General features: G+C 40.7%; 2 protein-coding genes across 3 annotated transcripts in view; both read left to right on the top strand.

Annotated features, from left to right (window-relative positions):
* Window positions 1-740: 740 nt before the first annotated feature.
* The window catches only part of LOC115514406 (vascular non-inflammatory molecule 3), a 50,351-nt gene continuing 33,056 nt past the window's right edge, over window positions 741-18,035 (top strand). For both annotated transcript variants that reach the window (XM_032593253.1, XM_030316377.2), the window contains exons 1-7: window positions 741-1,023; window positions 1,137-1,267; window positions 5,409-5,601; window positions 7,058-7,349; window positions 8,156-8,529; window positions 9,778-9,951; window positions 10,622-12,325. In XM_032593253.1, the coding sequence (XP_032449144.1) occupies window positions 811-1,023; window positions 1,137-1,267; window positions 5,409-5,601; window positions 7,058-7,349; window positions 8,156-8,529; window positions 9,778-9,951; window positions 10,622-10,750 (1,506 nt within the window). In that variant the 5' untranslated portion in view covers window positions 741-810 and the 3' untranslated portion in view covers window positions 10,751-12,325. The remainder of the gene's footprint in view (window positions 1,024-1,136; window positions 1,268-5,408; window positions 5,602-7,057; window positions 7,350-8,155; window positions 8,530-9,777; window positions 9,952-10,621; window positions 12,326-18,035) is intronic.
* Window positions 12,267-18,035, top strand: part of LOC115514404 (pantetheinase) — a 67,201-nt gene continuing 61,432 nt past the window's right edge. The window contains exon 1 of the mRNA XM_030316370.2: window positions 12,267-12,325. The gene's annotated coding sequence lies outside the window, so the exon portion shown is untranslated. The remainder of the gene's footprint in view (window positions 12,326-18,035) is intronic.

Genomic DNA, 18,035 nt, shown 5'->3' with positions numbered 1-18,035 from the left:
AGCCAGCAACTGTGGTTCCTGCTGAAATCCTTTTATAATGCAAAAATTGAGGGCCACTGGTTGTGAACCCAATCATAAGCAGGTATATCTATTCTCCTTTGGCATTTTATGAGCTCCGTTGAAACTGGAGCTTGTCTTACGCTCTGTTCTGTTTCTGCTACAGCCACATGTATAAGTTCTTAGCACATTGTTGTTATGCTGGGTGCCTTCTAGAAGAGTTGAGTATTGGCCTATTAATGGAACCATTGAGCTACCAGGAAAATATATTTTATTTAAAAAAAGAGTTCAACAGGGGTGCCTGGGCGGCTCAGTAGGCCAAGCATCAGACTTCTACTCAGGTCATGATCTCACGGCTCATGAGCTCGAGCCCTGCATTGGGCTCTGTGCTGACTCTCTCTCTCTCTCTCTCTCTCTCTCTCTCTCTCTCTCTCTCTCTGTCTCTCTCCCTTCCCCCACTCATGCATGTGCTCTCTGTATCCCAGAATTAATAAATAAACTTTAAAAAAGGAGTTCAACAGCCAGTGGTTTTGGGATTGGCTTGAACTCATCTGATTCACTCACTAATTTCACTTCTAGAGTTGAATAAACCTCTGAACCACTGTCAACAAGAACATTGCACACTTGAGTCAACGTGATTTTGTACTTCTGGCTGTCAGTTTTCTTGCGCAACATTCTTTCTTAATGTGTTGTGTAACGTTATTTCTGTGAAAATATAAATACCCGGAAGCGAGCCGGGTTTTACCCTAAAACTTTCTCCAGTGATACCAAATAGGAGAGTCTGAGTTTATCGAAGATCACCAACTTCTCGCTATGATTACATCATATTTTCCAAAATATGTGGCGCTATTTGCCATCTGTGTCCTATGTGTGGGTGCATTGGACACTTTCGTTGCTGCAGTGTATGAGCACGCTGTCATATTGCCAAACAGAACAGAGACACCAGTTTCCAAAGAAGAAGCTTTGCTCCTGATGAACAAGAACATAGATGTTTTGGAGAACGCAGTTAAACTGGCAGCCAGGCAGGTACTGTCCTTTCTTACGCTGGCTGGGATATTGCAGAGGAAATTGAAACTTGGAAAGAGTGTGGGTATTTGGAATTTGTGAAACACTGTTTTGCTCGTACTTGTTTTGAGCAGGGTGCACATATCATTGTTACCCCAGAAGATGGAATTTATGGCTGGGTTTTCACAAGAGAGACCATTTACCCCTATCTGGAAGATATCCCAGACCCAGAGGTGAACTGGATTCCATGTACAGATCCCCAGAGGTAATGTCATTACCCTTTGATTTTTGAACAAAAAAAAATTGTGATATTGCAAAAATACAAATAACAAATCCATTAAACTTGACTCGTTCTCTTTTCTGGCAATCAATTTATGGCTCTGGACCCACAAGCCTCTTCATACTGTGTGCCGTCTGGCATGGCTTGAGATGATGATTCTTGGTTGGTTATTTATTGTGGCTTTCTTTAATGAATGGCCTGTGTGTACATAGTTTTTATAATAAATACACTCCATGGGGTTTCAACAAAGTGAAAAAGTTGTACTAGCTAGGACTTCTGTCCCCAAATAAAGTAAGCTCACCCATGAATACCTGTCCCCTTTGCAGGAATGGTAAAAAGATAAATGAACTTATGTTTCCAAAGAGCTCTGATATCACTCGCATTTGCCGTGTGATGAGAATGGCAGGTGGAAACTGCACAGGACTTGAAAAAGGAAACATCGTTTCCAAGACAATACCACCTCCTAGCTGTGTGATGGGCGGCAGATCACCTAAATACTTCACATCTCAGTTTCTTTATCCATGAAACAGCGATAATAAAATTTCCTGTCCTACTTCCTACACTAGACAAGAGTGTCAACTGAAGTGATACACGTAGAATCTAAACACAGTTGTGCCGCCTCCAATGTTAGCTGTCACGATTCCTTTTTTTTTTTTTCACAAAAATAATTGGATCTGGGGGCGCCTGAGTAGCTCAGTCGGTTAAGCGTCCTGCTTCAGCTCAGGTCATGATCTCACGGTTTGTGAGTTCGAGCTCCACATCAGGCTCTGTGCTGACAGCTCAGAGCCTGGAACCTGCTTCGGATTCTGTCTCCCTCTCTCTGTTCCTCCCCCACTCGCACTCTTTCTCTCTCTCTCTCTCTCAAAAATAAATAACGATTAAAAAAAAATAAAAATAAAGGATGATTGGATCTGAACTTCTTTGTTTTCTTGTCTTTGAGAAATGTAAGCAATTATTAATAGCTATAGTTTAAGCATAACTTTTCAATGTTTATTTTATTTTTGAGAGACAGAGAGACAGAGCATGAGGGGGGTGGGGCAGAGAGAGAGGGAGACACAGAATCCAAAGCAGGCTCCAGGCTCCCAGCTGTCAGCACAGAGCCCGATGCGGGGCTTGACCTCACAAACTGCAAGATCGTGACCTGAGCTAAAGTCGGACACCCAACCAACTGAGCCACCCAGGCACTTCGTTTAAGCATAACTTTCTTAGGGAACATCTGTATAAAACATAAGACAGACTTATGAAATTATTTAGATGTATTTACTTTTTAAAATAGTTTATATGTAATTCCTTTAAAAGGCAAAATCTGTGCATTAAAAAAATTTAATTTGCTAATTTTAAACTTGCAGGCATCTGTTCCGAACTATATCTATTGTACAAGAAAAGAATGTCTTCAATAATTTTAACATTTGAAATTGACTGGGGGGGGGGTTCAAGTCCAACGTTGCAACATAGGAGTTCTACTGTGTGGGTCAGTTTCACCTAGGAGTTTCACCTTTGAAAAAATAATCTAAGTGTTGCATCGTCTATGTTTACAGTAACCGCATTAACTATAACTCAATGTTACTTGATCATGAGGTTTGTTTTTTTTTTTCCCCCAGAGCAGGAAGGACTCATTATCTGCAGTAATCCAAGAGGCTGATTCTAAAATTCACTTTATTTGCCTGGGCTGATAATACTGACTTTCCTAGGGGAAAGAGGTCCTGAATCCTGATAATTAATCTCAGATGAATTATTTTAAGTTGGAAAGGTAGATGACTGATGAAACTTCAACATTATTGAGGGTTGCAGACATTTACTCAAATGGTAAGCTTTCAGCCTGACTTACAAAAACAGAAATCTGATATTTAATAAGATGGTAATATTGGTTTTAAAAAAAAAGCCACCATTTCTTCCCTAGTAATATTTATACTTAAAGGGGATAATAGAGGGCCACCTAGTTATCCTTGTGTATTTAAATACCATCATTTACAATACTGACCTGTCCCATGCTTCCTTGAGCATTACCCATGAGGAGTAATAGAAGATATTAAAATGCCCTAATTATTTAGCAGGAAGAAAGAAGAAAGAAAGAAAGAAAGAGAAAGAGAGAGAGAGAGAAAGAAACAGAAAGAAAGAAAAAAAGAAAGAAAGAAAGAAAGAAAGAAAGAAAGAAAGAAAGAAAGAAAAAAGAAAATAGGTGATAGTTTCATTGAAAGTTTTAAAGAATATCAATGTTAACAATGCTGCCCTGTTTTTCCTGAGGGCAAAAAAAAAGAAAAAGAAAAGAAATGATCTGAAACAGTAGTCATAAATCATAAATCATAAATCAATTGCTGTCATAAATTTGCCCTTTCTCTTCAAAGATTAGGTCCACATCAACTGTAGAGAGGCTGAGAGATGATGGAGAGAACCCAAATGGCTTCTAGAAGCAGTAAATCCATCAGTTTCCTGGGTTGTCCCCCTGTAGTTACAAAGTGCATAATGGCCATTATTTCTTTATGGAGCATCTACGTGGTTCCAGGAATTGTACCTGGTACACTAAACATATTGTCTCGTTCACTTTATGTGACAGGTATAACTATTTCCATTTTTCATATCAGGGAAAAAAGGAGGCTTACAGTCTCATATTGGTAATTAACATGGCAGGAAATCAAAGCCAGCCATTTCCATCTGAGCCCTGATAAGTGGTAGACTTGGAGCACCTGGATGCACCATATTGTATTTGAAATCACCAGTGACCAGTGAATCCACTCCTTTGACAGAATGTTCTGGTTGCAAACATTTTTTTCTTTTCTGCATATCTGTCTCTCTATAACTTTAGTCTTTGTACTGCCTTTATTACTTTATATATTATCATTGTATATATATGACTCATCTCCTTCAGATTAGAGCCTTTCAAATATTTGAAGCCACCTATCATTCCACCTATTTTGTCACCTCAATCTCTTCTTATTTCTTGGTCAATGTCCCCAATGTAGATGGATTTGGCAATACTTTGAGAAGCAATTTTGTAGTCTGTATTTATCTCAGGGTTTCTCATGAACACCCTCGCAGGCAGGCAGGAAGTAATTATGTTGTACTGACAGATAAGGAAACTGAGGCAACACAATGAAGTCCCTTCCTTCTTTCTTTCTTTTCTTCTTGCTTCTTCTTTCTTCTTTCTCTTTCTTTTTCTTTCCTCTCCTTTATTCCTTTTCTTTCTTTCTTCCCTTTCTGTTCGTTTCTCCTTCCTCCCCCTTCCTTCCTCCTCCCTTCCTCCACCTTTTTCTTTCTTCTTTTTCTTTCTTTCTTCTTTTCTTTCTTCTTTCTTTTTTTCTCTCTCCTTTTTCCTTTCTTTCTTCCTTTCTTTTACTTCTCCCTTCCTCACGCCCGCCTTCCCTTCCTCCCCTCCCTTCCTCCCTCCTTCCCTCCCCTTCCTTCCTGAAATATTTCAAGTACATAATGATGCATTTGTCCTCTATAGAAGACGATTGACATAGGAACAACTATTTACTACTTCCTAGTAAGAGTATGGCTAGAATTATAGAAAAGCTCCTCCCCACTAAAAGAGTGTGTTAAATTTCAAGCCCTTCATTTGCCTGCCTAGAAGCACTTTATAAGAGAAAGCTTTCCTTCTCTTCTTTCTCCTCTTCCTCCACCATCTTTCCAGTGTTTCAGTCTCACACTGCAACTGAGAGTCTGGCACATTAAAATAGGTTAGCCTTCAGGGGAGGCGGGGGGATGGGCAAGATGGGCAAAGGGGAGTGGGAGATACGGGATTCCCGTTATGGAATGAATTAGTCATGGACTAAAAGGCACAGTATAGCAAATGTAGTCCATGGTATTGTCATAGTGTTGTATGGTGACAGATGATCGCTGCACTGGTAGTGAGCATAGCACGACATCGAGGACTGTCGAATCATTAGACTGTACATCTAGAACTAATGTAACAATGTGTCAACTATACTTCAATAAAAAATAAACAAGGTAAACTAGGTTAGCTTTCATAAATATGAAGATTATATTGCATGTGGAATTTTAGATCTTTTCTGATTTGATTCTTAATCTAGAGCTTGTGTTCTAAGTAACAGGCAAATAAAGTATGTTCTGGAAGATTAGAAATCACTCAAGTACAGTAAGTTTAAGGCCATATCTATTAAATCAGGTTTGGCTACACCCCAGTGCAACAAAGGCTCAGCTGCCTGGCCAAGGACAACTCCATCTACGTTGTGGCAAATATTGGGGACAAGAAGCCATGCAATGCCAGTGACCCTCAGTGTCCCCCCGATGGCCGTTACCAGTACAACACTGATGTGGTGTTTGATTCTGAGGGTAGGCTGGTGGCACGCTACCATAAGGTAAGAATATCTTCTTGTGTTTGTTTGTGGTATATATGTACATTCATTTGTTGAACATGGCTGAAAGAGCTGTTATGAACGCGTCTCTTGATTATTACGCTTTAGTTGAAAAGGGGGTTTCATTTACTCTGGTCTCATATAAGGGTTCTGAGTTTGAATTAAGCATGAAGTAGAATTTGGCAGAATATTGAATGTGATCATAGTCTCACAAAGATGTTAATAGTCTCTGAGAAAGAAGGAGAAATGCTGTTATACCCTGGTTAGTGTTTTGGCTCAATTCATTGACACTCATAGCATGACTAAGCTTTATCAGATGTAGTCTGTCCCTCAGAGGCTCAAAAGACGTCAGCCGTTCCTCTAGCTCTCTTAACCTGTGTTACAGCTTTTACTCGAGCTGTGCTTTTAGAGACCCCATGGTGCTCAACATAAAGCTCACATTCTGTAGGAGCAAAATCCAGAGGAAGAGTGTATTTTTGCCCTGCCTTGTAGACCTCGTCATCACACCTTGACTCCAGTTAGGCTATGTGCCTTCCTTGAGCCGATCCCTGCGGGATGAAGGACAAGCTTCCACCTGCGTGTAGGGTAGAGGAGCAAGTGACCCTCGCTGAAGGGGAGGGGGTATTGCCAGAGCACAAATATGTACACATCAAGCCTCATGGTACGTAGTATCTGAGCAAGTACTCTTGACCCGGGGCAAAGTGGAGTTGGGGAGCAATAATCAAGCTGGAAAAAAATTACCAATGGCTCACTGATTAACAAGTGTGAGCTATTACCTTGCCTAACTTTACTTTATTTTTTTTTTAATTTTTTTTTCAACGTTTATTTATTTTTGAGACAGAGAGAGACAGAGCATGAACAGGGGAGGAGCAGAGAGAGGGAGACAGAATCTGAAACAGGCTCCAGGTTCTGAGCTGTCAGCACAGAGCCCGACGCGGGGCTTGAACTCACGGACTGTGAGATCACGACTTGAGCCGAAGTCAGACGCTTAACTGACCAAGCCACCCAGGCGCCCCAGCCTAACTTTACTTTAAATGTATTTCACTTCTGTAAACCCAGCAGTATCAAAGGGAGATATGACAAAGTTAATTTTATTACTACGTGCTAGGTTTCACACTGGCAGTGTTGTTGGTATTTAAAGAATACAGTAACAAAAAATCTGAAGTTTATAAGATTCAGATTTTCAACCTGTGATGTTAAGAGAAATAGTCACCTTTCAAATATCATTTTTAGATATGATTTCGTTCGTTAGTTGTGGAAAGGTGGAGTTTTCTGACCAGCACCGTTGTAATAAAACTCCTAGACAGTGGTATACTGGGTGTGATTTCTGCAAATTTATGTGCAATAGTTTTAAATATGCATGTTCAACATGGCTGGGAAAAAAATTTTGATGGGTATGAAACACCTCTCCTTGGTAGTTTTCTCATGAATTTCCCCCTTCTTTGCTTTTTGTTAACAGTACAATCTTTTTGCGCCTGAAATTCAATTTGATTTCCCCAAGGATTCAGAATCTGTGACTTTTGAGACTCCTTTTGGGAAGTTTGGCATTTTCACTTGCTTTGACATTTTTTCTCACACCCCAGCTGTGGTGGTGGTGGATGAGTTTCAAGTGGACAGCGTCCTCTACCCGGTGGCGTGGTACAACACGCTGCCCCTTCTGTCGGCTGTTCCCTTCCACTCTGCGTGGGCCAGAGCCATGAGAGTCAACTTGCTTGCTGCGAATACCCACAACACCAGCATGCACATGACAGGTAACTCACACGTGTCCTGCACCGACTGGCCATGATAGTCTTAGACAGTCTTCATTGATTTCCAAGCCACACTTGTCTTTAATAATTCCTTTATTAATTCTAATGTCACAAAATTAATAATAACATGGCTTTCAGTGGCAATATGTTTTAAGGACCGTTATCCCTGTGAGTACGGAAGGAGGTAAACGCTATTATCTCAATTACACATGAGGGAACATTGGAGTTAAAGAGAAGTCAAGTCACATGAACAAACAAACAAACAAAAACAAGCAAAAAAAGAAAAACAAAGCCAGATCTAAAGAACTTTGCTGCCAGCATCCATCAGTAATAGTGAAATAAATCTTTGTGGTTAAGGTGATAAAATCATTTTAGACTTAACCAGAGTTTATCCTTCATTGCATCCATGTTCGAGGTAATACAAGCTCCCCTCTTGACTGCTTGGGTTATTCATTGATCCAGATGAAGAAACTTAAACACAAATAAATTAGACAGGTCAGCAGAGAGCTAAAATTATTCTTCGTGTTGGGGAATTTTCTAGTTGTTTGTTAAGTTGGTTAAAGAAGAGGTAGTTTAAGTAAAAAAGCCAATTGACCCAAGTCAATTGATAATTTCAGTGCAAGCAGAACCTAATGGAGGACACAGAGGCAAATGAGAACTATGCCAGGCTAACAAGCTATCTCCTTAACTGTCCTGAAAGTGCTTATGCTTTCATAAAGCCATATCGAATTTCTCTGGGGGATGATTTTATGAGTTTGTAACCATGCAAAATTTGGAACCAATATTTGTGTTGCCTTGTGTCGCCATAGGGAGTGGAATCTACGCACCGGAAGCGGTCAAAGTGTATCACTATGACATGGAAACAGAGAGTGGCCAGCTGATGCTGTCCGAACTGAAGTCCCGGCCGCGAAGTGAACCCACCTATCCTGTAGCTGTTGACTGGAGTGCTTATGCCAGAAGTGTCAAGCCATTCTTGTCTGAACAGTCAAATTTTCCGGGGATGATTTATTTTGATGAGCTCACCTTCATTGAGCTTAAGAGAAACACAGGAAATTACACAGTTTGCCAGAAAGACCTGTGCTGTCACTTAACTTACAAGATGTCGGAGAAACGAACAGATGAGGTTTACGCACTAGGTGCTTTTGATGGACTGCACACAGTAGAAGGTCAATATTACCTACAGGTAAACAATAGTGACGTAAGTTAGAATGGATTGTTTATTAGTTTTTCTTCTGGATCATCACTGCATTTCTTTAAAAATCGTGCTGGATTCAGTTACTTGGTAGCCCGTTACAGTCATCACTGAAGTTTTCCCCCAGAGCACTTTGTTTAGCCTTAGCAAGAACAGAATGTCTTCTCTTGGCTGCAAGGTAAAACATAAAGCGAGTTGATGAGCTCTCAGCCAGCTGGATTCAAGTTGAAAGGCTGCAACCTCCATGCCTTCTCGTTTTGTGTCAGGTTACTTTAGAACAGTGCTTTTCGAACTGTCTTCAACAGGAGTCCAGAATCACAAGTCCGTTTCATGTTACGATGCTGTGCGGTCAAGATGGGTGATGGTAATTGAAACAAATATTTTTTTTATGACTTCAATTAGAATTAGAAGTAGCCATAATTATGAGCAAGAGCAGTCTGACTTTTAAAATCCAATTTATTGCATTTCACTTTATTTAAAAGAGAGAGAGAGAGAGAGAGAGAGAGAGAGAGAGTTAGTCCTGACCTATTGAACTGATTTTCAGATTCACTAAGAGCCTCTGACCTCCAGTTTGAAAAGACTGCTTAAGAGGTGTAGGGGATAAAGGCAGGCCATCCCAAGAGGAGCCATTTGGGCATGAAGATTATTGTGAATTTAAAAAGCAATTAAAAGCCAGAAGATTCAGAAAAAGCTCTTTACCTCCCCCACAACTGCCTACAAAAATTTAGTTAGAGGATCTGCTTCAGAAAGGGAGCTATTAGGGTAAGAATGTGAGGACAGGAACCAGGTGTGGCGAACAGGGAGGAGCCTCACAAGGCCTGTTGGATCAAAGGCCTCCACATTCCAGCGTTTCTAAGAGGCCCGGCAAATATTTGTGTACCCAATGTTTATTCTTTCTCATCTTACTGTAAATTGCATTCCTTCCCTTTGAAGTCCCAGACCCCTACGCCCTCCTCCTTATTCCAGAACGATATGCGCACCTCATTTTGCCTGTCTTGGGAATTGCCATGTCTGTGTGGATTCCCAAATGTACAAAATTCAATTTGACGTTCTCCTGTTAATCTGTCTCGTGTCCATTCAATTCTTAGTCTGGCCAGAAGGACCTTGACGGGGACAGGAAATTCTTCCTCCCTGACAGATGCGACTTAACAAATCTTCCTCTATTCCTTGAGATTGTGTCTTTCATGGAGAAACTATTTCCAAGATCTCTGACTACTTCTCTCTCCTTTGCCTACACAGATATGCACATTACTGAAGTGTCAAATCAGTGACCTGAGAACTTGTGGGGAGCCCGTGGGGTCAGCTTTCACCAAGTTGGAAGAATTCTCCCTCAGCGGCACATTTGCAACACGTTATGTTTTCCCACAGATCATTCTCAGTGGAAGTCAGCTTGCTCCTGAAAGGCATTATGAGGTAGGAGGAATTCAGGATGATCAATTTCTTTGAACAGATGGGGTAGACTAGCACCATGGAAATCTTTGAGATTGTGACACAGTGTTGCAGTGCTGTGGTTCACATTATACAGGCAGAGCTTTAAAGACACGGGAAGCTTTAATATGGAAGAGAAATTGTGGTTCTAGATGTCTTTAGGCTGTGACAGAGAATTTGGGGTTCACTTTTTCTACATAAATGCGATGCTGAGATCCAAGGCAACAGTAGGGTTATGGACGACGGCAGCTAATGTTCTCTTTATTTGCATAAATAAATAAATTTTTTTTTAATGGTGTGGAAGGCCCAAGTTAAACACATTAAACAAAGCACCTACAGCTTATTTCATGGGCATGTTATTTTGAGAAGTTGTTCTAATGATAGCAATTATGAGAGTAATAATGGCGGTACTTCATGAGTTAAAAGAATTTTTTTTATACGTCATCTTTTTTAACCACCTGTGCGGTAGTTTATTTGCTGCACTTTCACCCAAATCTCTCTACCCTTCGACCTTTAGATCTGACACACGGGTCTTCTGACACCAAATCTCGTGTGCCTGTCTGTTACTATTTTAGAATGATGCTGTCAGAGAAGGCCTCTGGGCTGGAAACCAAAGCTCTGCACTGGAGTTAAATCCTTTGCTCTCTTTGATCAGGTCTTGAGAGACGGACGTCTGAGGAGCCGAAGCAGAACCCCTCTGCCTGTCTTAGTTTTGGCCCTGTACGGAAGAGTGTTTGACAAAGACCCTCCGCGCTTGGGGCAAGGACCCCGGAGATTAGAATGATCCCTTTCCACTGGCACACTTTCAGGATTACCCTGGCAAAGAAAGGGAGAGGGGGAAAAAAAAAGCTTCATGTCTGTTTAGAAGAGATGTCACAAATTGGCCGGAACAACAAACTTAAAACGTGAAAAGCAGTGGATGGGTTTTATATGTTTTATGTTTTCCGTATTTGATATATAGCACCAACTCATTTATGGGAGCTGCATGGGGGATCCGTGTAGGTGCAATGTAAGTATATGTGAGTATATGTGTGTGTAGCAGAACATGCAGTTAAATGGAGGGGGACTTAGAAAACTCCTTTTGTGTTAACTACTCTGATATATATGAATGTTTGTCTATCATTTGTAAATACACAGGGGGCACCTTAAGTATGCAGAGGGCTTTTGATCCTCTTTGATTACGATATAGGAAGTAAAAAAACAAGGGCATCTCCTAAAGTAATTATGAGTAACTTTTCAAAAAATTTTGAGCAACTTGTTAACTGATTAAAATTCTTCTATTATCTGTTTATTATACTCAAGTTCTAATTGTATGGAAATCAGATCCTTAGGATGGAAACAAAAAAGAAAAAATGATCTCCCTCAGACCACACCCTGTCTCCTTCTGGAAATATTCTATCCTAAAATTTATCCAATCCTGATTAAGCCCCCTGGATCCTCAGATTTGTTGCAGTCTGTGTTACACTGGGAGCTTCCTTAGAAAGGGCCACCCTGTCACCTTTCCCCCAGTTACCATTGGTCTCTCAGCCCTGTTACCACTGAGCTCTTTTTTTTCCAGGTGGTCACTGATTAACACTGGGAAGAGACACACAGGAGAGCAGGGAGCTTTCTGGTTCATGCGGGAGTGGTTGGGGATCACTCTGGGCTGGGGACATCTTTTTCACACAGAAGATGACAGTTGCTCTCCTAGGCTTCTCCCAGATGCTTATTTCCATTCCATTTAGTTCAACCCAGTTCCAGGAGGCTGGAGATGTTCTGAGCAGCAGACGATCCCCTTGATCTCTGCTCCCGTCATGTCCGGATTTCCTCTCCAGGGGCTATGCCATTCAGATCCCAAGATTGTACCGGTGCCCCGGACTCTTCCATGCGGGACACGGGCATCTTCCGTCCTGATGGTCTTGTGCTGGCTTTTTCTAGAATTCTTCCCTCTCTTTCCTAGACATTTGTCTGGTGACAGCATTAGTACCTGGTGGCCCCAGTCTCTTCACCACCCTTCACCCCATGCATGTTACGTAAGCGACCTCTGCCCCCTTTCTCTAGCATGAGGAGACCACAGAATCACCAGATTCTGTGAGTTTCTCCACTCCTACTCACGATGACTCAACAAACAAGCTGTCTCTCTGGAAGTTGTTTTGATCCTTATCTTTTAATACCACATGTTTTTTATTTCTTTGACCTCTTTAGTCTCTCTCCTATCTCCCCCCCCCCACACTTTATTTACCATGACTTATAAATGAGGAGCTCTGATAGACTCACTCCTCAGAGCAGTGACTTCCTCGTCTAAATTCTTTCTTTGGAGAGTGAAATCCTTCTTTTGGCTTCAGCTAGTATTCCTGAGTCAGCAGAGTATAATCTACAGGTGAGCAAAAATATTTTTTTCTTTTTATGGGAGACAGTTTAGCCACAGAACAATGGTTAGGACTGATAGTTAAAAAATAAATGTTTTATTAAGTTCTGTGGCAAAAATATATACATTCTTACAATGTAAATAACTGTACCAATCAGATTCACGTCCGTCCATAGAAAGTTGAAAGTGTTCCAGTCAGTAAGTATTAAATAACAAGAATTCAACTGAGTAAATTTAAAGACCAAATTGGCTTCATTCAGTGATTTATGAGTCCAGCAGCATTTCATCTAGGGGGGGAAAAAAACAAAAACAAAACTCCATTGAGGTTTAGAAAAAGGAAGGTTTTTAAAGGCAGAGAGGGAGTGGAAAAAGAAAAATTATTATCAAACAATGCATTATTTTATTCAAGGTGGCTCTCCTACGGGGAGCTTAAGGATTAAGTTCTAGTACAGCCCAGGAAATTTCAGGTTGTCTGGTTAAAGTTCACATTTCTGGGAGAAGCTGAAGCTGCCAGTTAGGTTACGTATTAAGTCTTGGTGGGGTTTAGAATAAGTGACTCCATTTTGGAACTGCTGTCTTCTTTTTAACAATATTAATATCTAGGCATATATATTTAGTAGCAACACAGAGGCAGATTTCTTATCTTGTATCATACATAACATACTATAACTCTGACTCCGATCCCACTTCTGATCACCACCTACAATTCTGACACCCAATTCTGAGGTGTGGGAGGAGGGTCCCACACCATTAAGCAATTGTCTGACACCAGCTGGAGGTCCTACAATTCAACTCAATTCTGATACTATATACCTAGAGACAGTGTTGGGTCCCACAGTTGAGGGGCTTAGCCCCACAAAACTGCCCTCTCCCCACTTTAGACGTCAAGCCCAGATTGTCACCTGTGCTTCTGACTGACTGGTTATACAAAGGAGGGTCCAAGGACACCCTCCTTCGGTTTGGTTAATTTGCCCTAGTGGCTCACTGGAACTCAGAAACATTTTACTCACTGGATTACTCGTGTAAAAAAACAAAATTCAACCGAGTAAATTTGAAGATCTAATTGTCTTTGGAAATGATTCATGAGTCAGGCAGGCAGCATCCCATTGCAAGTGGAGGGGAGCCCCCCGGAGCTAAACAAAAAAAAGGTATTTAAAGGCAGAGAAAGGGCATAAAAATAAATAAGTAGAAAAATAAAGTAAAATAAAATAAAATAAAATAAAATAAAATAAAATAAATAAAAAAGAAGAAGAAGAAGAAGGAGAAGAAAGGAATTTATTAGCAAGGAATGCATTGTTTAGGCCAAGTTGCCCTTCTAAGTGAAGTAGTAAGTACTACTTACTACTCCAATCCTGGTCTAGAATTGACCAGGAAATTTGATGTTGACTGGTTACAGGTTACATGGGGTAACATTTGGGGTGTTGCAATTGCAGTAGGTTAGGTAGTAAGTCTTGGTTTACTAGATGGGGTTTTGGGGTGATGATGGGTTGGTCCAGAGCCAATGGCCAAGGAAGAATTCTTGAAGACATCTTTGGTGCAAAAAGGTGATTTTATGAAAGCATGGGGACAGGGCCCGTGGGCAGAAAGAGCTGCACTGGGGTTGTGACGGGTAACTGATTATATACCATCAGGTTGGGAGGGGGTAAGGGGTAGAGTAAGTCTCTAAGGTATTTTGGAAGCAAGGTTTTCAGGACCTTGAGGCAGCTGAGCTCCTGGAGGGAGGTCACTCTGCCTGTTTCAAGGACTTGTCGATGGGCTGTAGGCAGTAAGGGGATTTACTTTTTCATTTGCCTTTGTTTCCCACATCATCATGGCAAGTACTTAAACCCCCTTCCATCTTGATGAGGGTGATAGTAGGGCTCCAGGAAACAGAATCTATAGGTTTCTGGAGATTAAGCTATGGATAAGATTGCCTTTTTCTTGCAGTTTACTAAGTTATCTGTAAACCGAAGGAGACTCCTGTCCTGCATGACTGTGATCTCTATCAGTCAACCATTTGCTCTCTTTCCTTTCCCCTATTCTTGGGCAGCCAGGGGTGTCTGAGAAATATCACTCATATCCCACCTAGTGATGGCAGGGGGTTCTGTTAGCCTGTACTTTGCCCTCAGCTTGCCCCAGTCTCCCTCATCCTACTTGACTTGGGGCCTTAACCTAAGTGATGCCATTTTGGGTCTGTGATTTTCTTTTTAACAATCCCCTCCTTTTGACCAGACTTTCAGTTTACCTGAGAGATGTGATCAAAATTTAAGGCAGTAATGCCACTGCTCTGAAGTTCTTGAAGCTTTTGTTGATTCTTTGTGTGGCATTCACAGGTCATGACTTTTTTCTTTACCTCTGTGATATCTGCGGATTATGAGTTTAGGTTTGCACCCTGTAAGTCAGTCATCCTTGGTTCCTTTGCTGATGCATTTAAAAAGTTTGAAAGAATATCAGGTACCAGGAAGGCTGTTACGATTACTATAAGTGGGATAATTCCCAACGTTTGGAGTGTACGTTTGGAGTCATGGTCCCTGCTGTCGGGTCTTTGAGCGCAACAGTCAAGAAAAGAAACCTTGAAACATTTTTGGTGCAAAAAAGTGCTTTTATTAAAGCCAGGGACAGGATTCAGGGGCAGAAAGAGCTGCACTTGTGATGGTGAGGTGTGACTGATTACATATTTTGGAGTTTAACACGCAGGGATTTCTGTATGTTAAAGAAAACTTCTAGGATCCTGGAGTTCTGGCTATTGTCAAGCTAAGATTGCTTTTCGTCTCTAGCAAAGCATTAACATTAAGGCAGTTTGTGAGTTCCTTAAGGAATGTCACACTCTGCAGGTCTCAAGTATTTATCAATGGGCTGCAGGTTGTAAGGAAATTTTATTTGCATTTCTTTTGCCTTTGGTCTCTTCATTATTCTCTTCCCACCCCCACTCTCCACACCCCCCCCCCAACAATTTTGACCCTTAAATCTTTGAGATTGCTGAGGTGGAAGGTCTTGTCTTCTGTAACCTTTTCCTACGTAGAGATGTCCCTACCTATGGGTCAACATTGGTCAGTTGGGGAATTTATATAAAGGAGTTACGAAAGGCAGAGGCAGTCAAATCCAAGACAGACAACATACATGAATCTCTTTCATCTGTCAGCTTGAAGTCATGGAAGTGAAGGAGCTTAGGCACCAGGCAGGGAGACACTGGAAGAGACCACAAATTAAGATCAATATTATTATGAGAAAAAGAAGCCTAATAAAGAGACCTGTGGTAGTTGGACTGAAATTTTCCTTCCGTCCAGGAGCTTAACCAATCATTAAGGGGGAGAGAAGGATGATGTAAAGTGCCAATTTGGAGATTCATATCTTTTAGCAATCTTGTTACGTTTTTGTGATAATCTGGAGTATATCTTTTAAAAATTCTGGAATATATACACTACATTCTGTTTTGATAATGGCACATGTAACTACTTGTGCAGCTGTTAAAGCAGGTAAGGTCATTTAATTTTGTAGAACTGCTTTACATATCTGCTTAATGGCAGCATTGAGTAAGGAAATACTGCTTTGTGAGTCATTTAGTGCTTTTACAGTTTATTGATTAAGGGCTTCCACATGACAAATGACATTCTCTAGTCCCATTGATGGAACAAAGATGGACATTAAGTGATCATATCGGTGAAGTATTGATCGTGTCCATTGTTGTTTTAAATTTGGAAGATTAGCCAGGGTTGTCATGGTTTTGATAATACACCCATAAATCCAAGCAAGACTCAAGGGGCAATGACCTATTATCCATCCTGGAGGAAGCCAGGGCCATAGGTTAGATCCACATAACCATTGGATCCCGTTTGGAGCTACCCATCCAATTCTGGGCTACCTTGTCCAATCGGTAGTAGCAAACCAATCAGAAGCAAACCAATCAGTAGCCTGGAATACAATGGTTTGAGAACAGATTTCTAGAGATAGCCAGCCCAAACGTCGTGTGCTGTTTGTCCAGGTATCATATATATGGTTTCTTTGTTCCCAGTGTAAAATTGCCTTTTGACTGAGTTGTCCAATGAAGGGGTGTGAACCATAAATATTAATCCCCGATTTGGTATATATATTGTCCTGGGTAAATTGATAAGTAGAGTTTTATAGTCTAGGCACTCCTTGATGGGCATTAACTAGTGGGCTTGTGAATTCAATTAAAACCTTAGTAGTTGGAGGGTATGAAAAAGTCTGGTTATGACCTGGAAAGTTCCAAGTCATACTGATCATGGGCCAAGAAGAAACATTATGTCTAATGATAGAATTATCACGATACATGCTAGTGTTAGGATTATGTATTATATTTAAACCATAAGTGCATAAGCAGTACTAAGCAGTGCCTTGTAAAGGAGAAACACATCAGGGTAACCCAGACATACGTGACATGGGCAAAACTCCACATATCCAACAATCTATTTGATTCTGAAGTCCAGTATAATGTTGTGCCCATTGTAGAAAGGAATTGTCTATTAAAATGGGTGCACAGAGAATGAAAAGAAATTATACAACCTTCATCATCATTTGACATCTTCTACAGGTCCACAAGAGTAAGAAGTCACGTTAGTTTGTTCATTGTTTCCTATGAAGGAGTTACCGGTTTTATTGTAGATATATGAGTCCAGGAAGAGTGTCCCTTTAATTGTATTGCAGTGGGAGTACATAATATGGCCCGATATGGACTTGGGGTTTAAGCCCTCTACTATATTTGACTTCCAATATTTTAAATAAACCATGCCTCCAGGGCTTGCATGGGGTAAGCTTTCAGTTATAGTTAAATTAGATTTGGGGAGCATACGTTCGGTATATGAAGTAATTTATGAATTAACCTGGCTTCAAGTGAGTAATTTAATAAAGTATTATAATCTTTATCTAATAACAGGTCCACTGTAAAATGGTTTTCCATATAATAACTCAAAATAGCTTAGTCCTATAAGTTGTTTTGGAGCAGTCCTCATTCTGAGATGTCCTATTGGTAAGACAGTAACCCAATTTTCTTGGATCTCCAGACTAAGTTTAGTAAGGTGTTGTTTTCAAGTATGATTAGCTTGGGGCACCTGAGGGGCTTTGTTGGTTGAGCATCTGACTCTTGATTTCGGCTCCGGTCATGTCTCAAGGTTTGCAAGATCGAGTTCCCTATCAGCTCTGCACTGACAGCATGGAGCCTGCTTGGGATTCTCTCTCTCAACCTCTTTCACTCTGCACCACCTCTGCTCATGCTCTCTCTTTCTCTCTCAAAAAATAAAAATATAAATAAAAATAAATAAATAAATATTTTTAAAAACTGAAGTATGATTAGCTTTCTCTACCTTTCCAGAGAATTGTGATGCCAGGCTGAGTGTAAAAAAATATATAATTTTTAAGCTCATGCTATTTGTTGAGTTATTCGTGCAGTAAAACAAGGGCCATTGTCACTTTGAAGGGCTCATGGAAGGCCAAGTCTAGGAGTAATCTCTCACAACAGGACTTTGGTCACTTCTGTGGTTCTTTCAGTTTTACATGGAAAGGCCTTGACTCATCCAGGGAAGGTATCAACAAACACTAGTAGGAATTTACAGCCTTTGCAAGGAGGCATCTGTGTGACATCAAGCTGCCAGTCCTCTTCTGGATATGTTCAAGTCTTCAGACTGGTTTGAAAGACTGCACCTTCCAAATTTACTCCTGCACAAACAATATAGGATAGACAGAGCTATTTCATAGTAGTTGTTAAATTTATTCCATAATATAGATA

The sequence above is a fragment of the Lynx canadensis genome, chromosome B2 (genome assembly GCF_007474595.2).
Source record: "Lynx canadensis isolate LIC74 chromosome B2, mLynCan4.pri.v2, whole genome shotgun sequence".
Classification (NCBI taxonomy): Eukaryota; Metazoa; Chordata; class Mammalia; order Carnivora; family Felidae; genus Lynx; species Lynx canadensis.
Note: the sequence above shows the minus strand (reverse complement) of the source record. Positions and strands in the feature narration are given on the sequence as shown.